At 36.9% G+C, this 12542-nt stretch overlaps 1 protein-coding gene across 3 annotated transcripts in view; it reads left to right on the top strand.

The window, feature by feature from the left end:
- Window positions 1-12542, top strand: part of LOC115218741 (protocadherin gamma-C4) — a 454793-nt gene that overhangs the window by 93894 nt on the left and 348357 nt on the right. For all 3 annotated transcript variants that reach the window (XM_036508599.1, XM_036508594.1, XM_029788643.2), the window contains exon 2: window positions 9752-12220. In XM_036508599.1, the coding sequence (XP_036364492.1) occupies window positions 9815-12220 (2406 nt within the window). In that variant the 5' untranslated portion in view covers window positions 9752-9814. The remainder of the gene's footprint in view (window positions 1-9751; window positions 12221-12542) is intronic.

Genomic DNA, 12542 nt, shown 5'->3' with positions numbered 1-12542 from the left:
ATCATCATCATCATCACCACCCACCACCACCACCACCATCACCACCATGATCATGATCATCATGATTTTAATCATCATCATCATCATCATCATCATTATTATTACTACTACTACTACTATTACTACTATTATCAACCTCATCATCACCATCGTCACCACCACCACCATCACCACTGCCTCCACCAACACCATCACCACCATCATCATGATCATCATGATTTTCATCATCATCATCATCATCATTAATGAAGTGGTGGATTGGCTGGGTCATTAGAGCGTTGGAAAAAAAATGCATTATGGTATTTCTTCCACCTCTTTGATCTCTAAGTTCCAATCCTGCTGTGGTCAACTTTGCCTTCCATTCCTGTGGTCTGTGTAACTGACTACATACCCCACCCCCACCACCACCACCCTCTAGAATTTACTGGTCTTGTACCAAAATTTGAAGGAATTATATTTTCACTGTGTTTCAGTGGGAGAACAAAGAACCAGGGTAATTTCTTCTTGCGAGCAACCTACTCCTCGCAGCCTCAGGTCTCTCTTACACTCTTTTACTCTTTTACTTGTTTCAGTCATTTGACTGTGGCCATGCTGGAGCACCGCCTTTAATCGAGCAACTCGACCCCGGGACTTATTCTTTTGTAAGCCCAGTACTTATTTTATCGGTCTCTTTTGCCAAACCGCTAAGTGACGGAGACATAAACACACCAGCATCGGTTGTCAAGCAACGCTAGGGGGACAAATACAGACACACAAACACACACACACGCATATATATATATATATATATATATATATATATATATATATATATATATATATATATATATATATATACATATATACGACGGGCTTCTTTCAGTTTCCGTCTACCAAATCCACTCACAAGGCATTTGTCGGCCCGAGGCTATAGTAGAAGACACTTGCCCAAGGTGCCACGCAGTAGGACTGAACCCAGAACCATGTGGTTGGTAAACAAGCTACTTACCACACAGCCACTCCAGCATCTCGTGGACTTTTCTTATGGTCCTTGCTACCCCAAGCAATGTAGATCTCTGCAGTATCGTCATGCAACTTTTGATTTGAAACATTTCTTACCAAGGTTTAAGATCAGTGGTTATCATTCCGAACACGTCAACTACAATTGGAATTACAAATGCCTCCATTAAGATCCATTTTGTTTCCAGTTCCCTTCTCCTCCATTGTAGTTCAACACTTTCTCTTCTTCTTTACTTTTTACGATTTTGTCCCTGGGGTTTGCTATGTCAATAATGTTTCATTTTCTGTCTTTCTTGTCTTGGACCAAAATATCTAGCCTTCTGTGTTCCATCATATGGTCTGTTTGTATGTTGATCATTCAATGCTCTTAAATAGAGTACCATATTCCTTTATTTTTATAAGATAAAGGAGTGGCTGTGTGGTAAGTAGCTTGCTTACAAACCACATGGTCCTGGGTTCAATCCCACTGCGTGGCACCTTGGGCAAGTGTCTTCTACTATAGCCTTGGGCCGACCAAAGCCTTGTGAGTGGATTTGGTAGACGGAAACTGAAAGAAGCCCGTCTAGCCCCTACATGCAATTTTTCTCTCTCATTGTTTCTTTTCTGTGTATCTTTCTGTCGAAGAGCGTAGGCTCGAAACATAAAAGACTTTTTCTATTTCTATTCCTGAGTGCCATACTAATACATTGTTTGTTTGATCTCCACCTGCCTTCGTCTTTTGTTTATTTTCGTAAACCTTCCCGATATGTATATATATATATGTGTGTATGTATGTGTTTGTGTGTCTGTGTTTGTCTCCCTTACATCGCTTGACAAACGATGCTGGTGCATTTACACCCCTGTAACTTAGACATAATAACCATGTACTCAATACAAGAGCTCAATTTAAGGCAGTGAACAAGCAGAATTGGAAGCATGCTGGATAAAATACTTTAGTGGCATTTTGTCCTTCTTTATGTTCTGAGTTCAAATTCCGCAACGTGGACTTAGCCGTTTGTCCCTTTCAGGGATGATAAAATAAGTATCAGTTGAACACTGTGGTCTACGTAATTGACTCTCGAAATTGCTGGCCTTGTGCCAAAATTTGAAACTAATATAGGAATTCAATATATAATCCGCTCTAATTTTGGTACAAGGCCAACAAGTTTGAGGGGAAGGGGCCAGCCAAGTACATCAACCCCAGTTCTTAACTGGTACTTCATTCCATTGACCCTGGAAGATTGTAAGACAAAGTCTTCCTCAGTAGCATTAGAACTTGGAATGTAAAGAACCAAAAGAAATGCTGTTAAACTTATATAGGCTTGTATAAAAATGTATGAAAATGTATCATATATACTGTAAATCCTCGAGTATAGCCCGCCCTTGAGTATAATACACAGGGGATTTTTAGGGGGCTGTACCTCTGAAAAACCTAAACCTTGTGTATAATACGCACCCCTTCTCTAACTTGAGTTATGTGTAATTAAGTCAGCGGCACCTAGTCGAACAAACACTTCCGCGCATACTTAATACAATAATGTTGATGTTCTTAACTGTTATATGGGAATGTAAATATGTTTGCAAATTGTTTTTGTTACATGTTATTCTGTGTTCTGAATACTTTTATTTTTAAAAATGTTGCTTACTGCAAGTTGTGGATGATTCTTTTATGACTTCATTGCTTTCAGGCTTAGCTTAAGGTATTTTCACGCCAGACATCACAAAATGCATCTGAATAAACATTGTCGGACAGCAAATAGAGACTCGGACATTGCTTAGAAAATATTTTTCATTTTTAACCTCGTATATAGTACGCACTAGGGATTTTGACCTTTAAATTTCTGGGGGAAAAATGCGGATTATACTCGAGGATTTACGGTATACAAAAACTCCTGTGTGGTATATTCATTTGTGTGACAGTAGATACAAATAAATCTTCATTTAAAAAAAAAAAAACATTCAGTAAACAAATTCTAGAAAGGAAAAAGTGTAATAGTCCTCAAAAGGAGGGGATTTTTTTTTTGTATCATAATTGTAATCTACAGCATCAGAAAGTATCAAGAAACGAAGTCAACTCAAGTGGATTATCGAAAATGCATTACTCCACCACTCGTTCAAAGTAATAACAATTCTGCTAGATTGCTGCCTTTAATTTACTGTAAATCCTCGAGTATAATCCGCATTTTCCCCCCAGAAATTTAAAGGTCAAAATCCCTAGTGCGTACTATATACGAGGTTAAAAATGTAAATTATTTTCTAAGCAAAGTCCGAGTCTTGATTTGCTATCCGGCAATGTTTATTCAGACGCATTTTGTGATGTCGGGTGCGAAAATACCTTAAGCTAAGCCTGAAAGCAATGAAGTCATAAAAGAATCATCCATAACTTGCAGTAAGCAACATTTATTAAAATTTAAGAATTCAGAACACAGAATAACATGTAACAAAAACAATTTGCAAACATATTTACATTCCCATATAACAGTTAAGAACATCAACATTATTGTATTAAGCATGCGCAGAAGTGTTTGTTCGACTAGGTGCCGCTGACTTAATTACACACAACTCAAGTTAGAGAAGGGTTGCGTATTATACACAAGGTTTAGGTTTTTCAGAGGTACAGCCCCCTAAAAATCCCCTGTGTATTATACTCAAGGGCGGGCTATACTCGAGGATTTACAGTCATAAAATAATCATCCATAACTTGCAATAAGCAACATTTATTAAACGTTATTATTGTTATTTCTTTATTTTCTACAAACAAAATACACAAAATAGCTACACGTTTGCATTATGTTATATACACAATAATAATAAAGGATGTTACCGTATACACTTTTACAAACGAAGGACGTTATATAGACCTCCTTGATTCAAGTTAGAGAAGGGGTGCGTATTATACACAAGGTTTAGGTTTTTCAGAGGTACAGCCCCCTAAAAATCCCCTGCGTATTATACTCAAGGGCGAACTATACTCGAGGATTTACGGTATAGTAAAACTAAATGATAAACATCTTGGCTCAGAGATAAAATCCCAGTGAATTGAATCTGAGAACCAGTTTCAATTCCTAGCTGCTTTCCTTTATGCTTCAGCTTGATTTGCAAAAGGTATAAAGGTGGGGGAGCTGGCAGAATCGTTAGTACACCGGGCGAAATGCTTAGCGGTATTTCGTCTGCCGCTACGTTCTGAGTTCGAATTCCGCCGAGGTCGACTTTGCCTTTCATCCTTTCGGGGTCGATTAAATAAGTACCAGTCACGCACTGGGGTCGATATAATCGACTTATTCCGTTTGTCTGTCCTTGTTTGTCCTCTCTGTGTTTAGCCCCTTGTGGGTAGTAAAGAAATAGGTATAAATGTCATAGACTCCCATTTTCTTTGTCCAGTTTCAATTCCTAGTCGCTTTCTTTTACACTACTGCCAGCTTTTGTAAAAGTTACGAACACCATAGTCTTCCATTTTCCACTGTCCTATAAATCTGAGCCCTTTGTGCTTAGTTAAAAGTAATCACTAATATACTTTACTCTAATGAATGACTCCTCCATTTCTGTGCCTGTCTATAGCCATTTTCATTTGACTAATATCGTTAAGGCCCTTGACAAAGGCATGACTTCCATACAATCTCGCTGCCTGTTTTTCAATCAATCTGAAACCTATTACCTATGTAAAAAAAAAAAGATCAATAAATAATAATTGTACTCGTTGGATGTCATGATAAAGAATAAAAAAAACAAAAATAAACAAAACGAAACAAGAAAAAAATAAAACTATAAAATTGACCAATATGAAGTATATAATTTGCAGATGAAGTACTGAGGTCTTTATTAATCAGTGTCAGGTACAAACCACATATCAAACAACAAAACCCGTGTAAAAGACGTGAAGTAATATTTCAGGCTAAGTGACAATGGAAATGCACTTCTTGTACATTTAAGTGCAATGTCACTGGTGAAAGGGGGTTTGATAGTACGGATATGAAAGCTGTAAGTACAGATCGATACGTGTAGCTGATAAAAGTTCAATTACTTATCACAGCCTATATTTACACACACACACACAGACACACACACATGTATATGTATGTATGTATGCATGTATGTATGTGTGCGTGTGTGTGTGTGTGTGTATGTATGTATGTATGTATGTATGTATGTATGTATGTATGTATGTATGCATGTATGTATGTATGTATGCATGTATGTATGTATGTATGTATGTATGTATGTATGTATGTATATATATATATATATATATATTATGTATGTATTCACATATAAATGTATATATGTATATATATATATATGTATTCACATATAAATGTATATATGTGTGTATATATATATGTATTCACATATAAATGTATATGTGTGTATATATATGTATATATGTGTATATGTATACATATATATATCATTATATATAAATACATATATATATATATATATATAATATATATATATATACACACACACATACATATATTATATATGTATATGTGTGTGTATATATATCTATATTATATATATATGTATTTATATATAATGATATATATATATATTTATATATATATATATATATATATATAATATATATATATATATATATATATATAAATGTGAGTGTATACTTACATATATGTGTATGTATGTATGTATATATGTATGTATGTAAGTGTAACCAATAATTCCATACACACATACATATATAAATAATACATATATCAATAATGGGACCGTTGGTTAAATAACAACCAAGATTATTGATAGGCGTGGCTGAGAGTGTCGGCGGTGTGCTGGTCCATTGTTTTTGAAGGGTCGATGAATTTGTATCCTTTTAACTAGCTTTACACTGTATCCATGGTAAGGACACTTAACACTGAATCAGCCAGTTCACTTAAATACAATAAAGAGTTTCAACTCGAAGTAGATATCGAAACCCCGCATAATTCCCGCATGGTTCAATGACAATATCTAAAGTTTCAGATGCTTGATGCTTTCCATCAGCAAGGGCCTAATCGTTGAAAAGGGAAACAATTGATTTGTTTGACTACTGTAGGGAAAAAATATATATATATATCTGCTGTTTCAGCAGAGCTTTATGTTGACATATAGGGGCCCTCATCTGCTAAAAATATCAGTCAAATCCTCATTATGAAGCATAAAAAAACGTCACCCTTTTCAAGCCTAGCCAGTCACATGGGCCCGGTTTCCTGGTTTCTGTGGTGTATGTGTTCCCCCTCCCCCCCCCCAGCTGGACGGGACGCCAGTCCACCGCAGCATTACTCAAGTAACAGGAAGAGAGAGTGAGAGAAAGTTGTGGCGAAAGAGTACAACAGGGGTCGCCACCACCACCTGCCGAAGCTTCATGGAGCTTTTAGGTGTTTTCGCTCAATAAACACACACAACGCCCGGTCTGGGAATCGAAACCACGATCCTCCGACTGGGCCTCTGCGCCTCCGTTATGAACCATACTGTTCATAAATAAAAGAAGATATGTTAGTTAATGTAAACATAGATATTTCTACTAATATGGAGTGGTCACAGCTGGGATGTCTTTAATCATAGGCCTGCTTATTCACTGTTGAGCTAGGGGTTAAACAAAAACTCTTTCCTTGGCATCTGTTTGTTTTGAGAGACAATGGATATTTGCACCACTGGTCAGTCAGGATCTGAACGGGAGTTCTTATGTTGCTCTTCTCCACCGTTTCTGTGAGCTCTTATGAAGATATGTCACGTACTATCAAATACGACACTTCCATGCCAATACGACAGTTCCATGCCAATCTCCTTCCCGTCCAAAAACATAGTGAAGCAGGCTTGTGTGCTCACCCACCTTAATCTTTAGCATCATTTCTCTCCTGTTGTCACATGCCTTTAAGAATATAACATGTCCTTGCACACTAAAGGTTGTTCAACTTTGCAAAAACGTGAGTACAAAATATCCTGATCGGGGAGATGAAGTTTGCAAATGATACCACTCTGATATCACACTACAAGTAGATTCTGTTACAACTACCGTAAATCCTCGAGTATAATCCGCATTTTCCCCAAAAAATTTAAAGGTCAAAATCCCTAGTGCGTACTATATACGAGGTTAAAAATGCAAATTATTTTCTAAGCAATGTCCGAGTCTTGATTTGCTGTCCGGCAATGTTTACTCAGACATTTTGTGATGTCGGGCGCGAAAATACCTTAAGCTAAGCCTGAAAGCAATGAAGTCATAGAAGAATCATCCATAACTTGCAGTAAGCAACATTTATTAAATGTCATCACTGTTATTTCTTTATTTTCTGCAAGCAAAATGCACAAAAAAGCTACACGTTTACATTATGTTATATATACAATAATAATAAAGGACGTTACCGTATGCATTTTTACAAACTAAGGACGTTATATAGACCTCCTTGACTCAAGTTAAAGAAGGGGTGCGTATTATACACAAGGTTTAGGTTTTTCAGAGGTACAGCCCCCTAAAAATCTCCTGCGTATCATACTCAAGGGCCGACTATACTCGAGGATTTACGGTATACAACTGAATCTTGAAGCAGCCTGCATTTCTAGATGAAAGTACATTGATATTAGCTTTTCTCACTCTTCATATCTCATCTGATTGCTCCTCACACTATGTCTGTCTTTGTAACATGCTCTTATTTAGTACAATCCGCTGCCAAAGATTCCCAGCTTGTCAGACCAAATCCACTAGTCTTTATGTCAGATTTGCAGACATATTTGTAGCATAGGAATGGTTTTCTAACAGACTATTTCTCCATTCTCCATATAAGATGTTTACGTGGCTTCAGTTGTCTTCCATTTGGTTAGCATAACCAAGTTATTTCAAACATTTTTGCTGAGGATAGCAGACATGATTCGGATTCTTGTTTATTTAAGGACTTCCTTATTTGGGAAGTTCTCTTATAATTTAATGTCTAGGATTCCAATAAAAAATTCTATCAATTCTAAATTGTATGTATTTTTCATTTTCTGCTGCCCATCGTCTGCTTGCAAACATGTTAACATTACAAACACGATCTCATGTATCAATATTTTCTACCATACATTATTCAAAAGACTTTGCAAAGCAGAAATATATGTATGAAACCTTGCTTTGATAAGTGTTCCAAATTAAGATCTGTTATAGTCGATATTGAACTCTGTCTTATATCAAACCTTTACTTCAAAACCAAATATTGTGTAACTATCATTACATTACGATACAAACAGGATGAGAAGAGGTCTACTTTTTGTTGGAATGTAGAATATAAAGAAACAGTTATATAATTCCTTATTGCTGTTATCCCTACGAACATACTTTTCATTTTCTGTTTCAGAAAAATTAATCTCTGTTAATAGAAGCGTAATCATAGCCATTTAAATAAGCAATTTGTTTCACAACCCTATGATCCTGGGCTTGAACACACTGCGTGGCTCACAGTCATTAAGTCGTGGGTTCAGCTCATGGCCCAGACGACCAATTGCTCCATTCTCCCAGTTGAAATGAATACCGACGTTGATGCAGCCATCCCCCTTTCCGATTGTCACATCTTAGAACTTCCGCTGGGCCTAGAGTGGGTAGGCTGAGATTGTATCTATGTCTGCTTGCAACTACACCAGTACTTAGAACAAAAAGGGAAGGCATGATACATTCTACCACATTGTCCTTGATTCTGTGAGATACCTTATTTACTTATATAATTTTTTATGTATATGCAAGTAGATACATGGGTATGAAATGATGCGCAGAGTTGCACCCCTTCGCTTTAAAAAAAGTTATATAGCGCAGGAGTGGCTGTGTGGTAAGTAGCTTGCTAACCAACCACATGGTTCCGGGTTCAGTCCCACTGCGTGGCACCTTGGGCAAGTGTCTTCTGCTATAGCCCCGGGCTGACCAATGCCTTGTGAGTGGATTTGGTAGACGGAAACTGAAAGAAGCCTGTCGTATATATGTATATATATATATGTGTGTGTGTGTGTATGTGTTTGTGTGTCTGTGTTTGTCCCCTAGCATTGCTTGACAACCGATGCTGGTGTGTTTACGTCCCCGTTACTTAGCGGTTCGGCAAAAGAGACCGATAGAATAAGTACTGGGCTTACAAAAGAATAAGTCCCGGGATCGAGTTGCTCGATTAAAGGTGGTGCTCCAGCATGGCCGCAGTCAAATGACTGAAACAAGTAAAAGAGTAAAAGAATATACGATAAATAGATACAGATATATAGAAAACTCAATAATTACTGATATCAATATTATGCAGTCGGGCAAAATGCTTAGCCTCATTTCGTCCGTCTTCATCTTCTGAGTTCAAATTCCACCGAGGTTGACTTTACCTTTCATCCTTTCGGGGTCGATAAAATAAGTACCAGTCGAGCACTGGGCTCCATGTAATCGACTTTCCCCTTACCACTAAATTTCCGGGCTTGTGTCAAAATTTGAAACTGATATTACCGAAGGTGATGCCCCAGATTGGCCTCAATCCAGTAGGTGAAACACTCAGTAAAAGAGCATAGACTTTGTAAAATTTAATATGTAAATTTTCCGAGGCCTCTCCCTCACTCCCCTTTCACGTGCGCGCATTTTTTTTTTCATATTCGTTTAGAGGAAGTTGTTTTACACCAATTACACACATTTTCTTTTTGTTTCTTTGACCGGGTTTAACGCTTTAGTTTAACCAATATTTCTTTATGTCATATACGACCCTTATTTAAGATGATGTATGGTTAAATTTTAAAAAGATGTTATTTGAAACACGTTAATAACTTTACCTATTTCTTTTTTATATTTCAGAGATTGTTAACCATTCATGTTGAACTGGTTTACCATTCTTTTCGTCAAGTCTTCTATGGAGAAATGTGGGTGGACGTTCGTCTAATTCTGATTTGTCTTCATACATGTCTATGCGTAGACTTCACGTATTATATAATGGATGACAGCAGACCTGGAACGTATTTAGGAAATGTTGGTGCTGACACTCATCTTATGGACAGTCTTCCACCCGAAGAACATAGTTTAATTAGGTTTAGCCAGCTTCAGAAAGACAGAACTGATAATTCACAGCTATTCAATGTATCGAAGACGGGGGAGATCTATACTGCTCAAACATTAGATGCGGAATCTCTCTGCAAATACAATATCGAGTGTTATAGGATGGTTGACATTGCTGTACGAAGAAGGAAATCATTTTTAAAAATACTCGAAATTAAGGTTATCATTGAAGACATCAATGACCATCAACCAGAGTTTCCAGAAACACAAATTAATCTGACTTTCTCTGAAACTGATGGAAGAGGGACGACGCGATCTATTCCAAACGCCGTCGATAAAGATGTTGGGATACAAAACTCTCAGATAAATTATGAATTGATCAAGAACGACGATGATCCTTTCACTCTGTCTGTTTTTAAAAGAGTTGATGGTACTTCATACCTAAGACTTAGTCTGGAGAAAAAATTAGACCGCGAATTAAAGGATAATTACTTAATTAAAGTTTTAGCGAGAAACGGAAGATCTCCACTTATGAATGGAATTTTAAAAGTCAACATATCTGTAACAGACGTCAACGATAATCTTCCTGTTTTCACACAGAATATTTACAATGTATCTGTAAGCAGCAACCATCAGCAACAAGTTCCAGTGGTCACCGTATCAGCGAAAGATTTAGATAGTGGGGAGAATGGAAACATATCGTTTTATCTTAGTTCAAAAACATCTGACATTGCTAGATCCAATTTTCAAATAGATAAGAATAGTGGAAAGATTTTCTTGAGCGTAGAATTTAAACCTGAGAGAAAACAAATCTATAAACTATTTATTGAAGCCAGAGATAATGGCAATCCTCCACTGAGTTCCGTCGTGCCAGTTGTGGTAAATGTTATCAATAAACAAAACAACGCTCCAATGATAGACGTGAACTTCTCAGAACTAACTGGCAACACTGGCATAATATTTGAATCGATGGAAGTTGGCAGCTTTATTGCTTATGTAAAAGTTGTTGATAATGACAGAGGACCAAACGGGGAAGTGGCATGCAATATCGATCACGATAAACTACAACTTCAAAGCTTGAGTCATAATAGATATAAGGTAGTGGTAAAAATGTCGGTTGATAGAGAAAAAGAGACTCATATTAATCTTACCATTGTTTGCGAAGACAAAGGATATCCCCCCTTAAAAACTGAAAGGAATTTTTCTATTCAAGTAATGGATGTCAATGATGTGCGGCCATATTTTACAAAGGATACCTTCAAGTTTCTTACATACGAAAACGAAAAACCAAATTTTCCGGTTGGTTTTATAAATGCTAAAGACCCAGATCTTGGTTCTGGAGGCCAACTGACCTTTTCGTTAATTGGTAATGGACAAAATGTTCTTCCTTTTGAGATTTCTAATTTTGGTTTCATTTCAACTATCGCGTCACTCGACCGTGAACAAAATGAAGTATACAAATTTGGCGTTTTTGTCAAAGACAATGGCATCCCACCTTTAAATAATACTGCAAATATCATCGTGGAAGTTATGGACGAAAATGACAATGCTCCATATTTTATTTTTCCCAGTGTTAACCCTTTCAGTTTTGATGTCTACTACAATCCACAAAGTAAAAATGATATAATAGCTCTCAGAGCATCTGATAGAGATAGTCGTCAAAATGCTTTCCTTAAATACGAAATAATTGAAGGAAACGAAAAACAGTTGTTCAGTGTTAATCTTTATACAGGCGTATTAACCTTTTCCCGGCCTGTTTACCAGAACGATGCCGGAGTATATGATATCTCTGTGAGTGTTAAAGACAGTGGTACACCTGTTCTATCAGCAAGAACTACTTTATCTTTGACTCTAACTGTTAGTAATTCGACATCCAGGATGTTTTCCGTTGTTGATACAGAACCAGACACCAAAATCCCCATCAACCTATTTGTTGCAATTATTGTTGCTGCAGTAACTGTTTCGGTTTTACTGGTTGTTTCCATAACCGTGTGCATTGTCAGGAGAAACAATCAGAGAAACACACGCAATACATGTGTAGCAGAAACTTCAAAACAGATGATGGATAAAAACCGACAGTCGGAATATTTTTGCGCAAAGCAGCTGTCTTGTAAATATGACGATCCCGATGTCATAACAGACACGAAAAAACACAAAAGTTCCCAGAAAAAGTGGCAGAGAGGAAATTCTTCGAAACAAGAATCAAGTCAAAACAGTCGACAATCAACTTTAGATATACACTGTCAGACACTAACCAGAGGAATACACCAGGTAAGGATTTCAAGAACGATTTTGTAGAATTCTGGTGTGTGTGTGTGTGTGTGTGTGCGTACATGCGCTTGTGTGTGTGAGCGCGTGTGTGTGTGTGTGGCTTCTTTGTTTTAAAAAAGACATTATTTTGATTTCTGAACTTTCTATATAGATTTCCTAATTCCAAATTTATAATGGAAAGTAAATTACAGCACCCATCGAACATTTTTTTGAAGTCGAATTTGAAGACTAATTTGTTCTATGTCTCTCTCTCATACACACACACACACACACACACCACACACACACACACTAATGCGTGCTTTTATGTCAAGTTACAAAT

Source organism: Octopus sinensis, linkage group LG14, assembly GCF_006345805.1.
Source record: "Octopus sinensis linkage group LG14, ASM634580v1, whole genome shotgun sequence".
In the NCBI taxonomy this organism is placed as follows: Eukaryota; Metazoa; Mollusca; class Cephalopoda; order Octopoda; family Octopodidae; genus Octopus; species Octopus sinensis.
The sequence above is the reverse complement of the archived record's forward strand: the minus strand, read 5'-3'. Positions and strand labels throughout refer to the sequence as shown.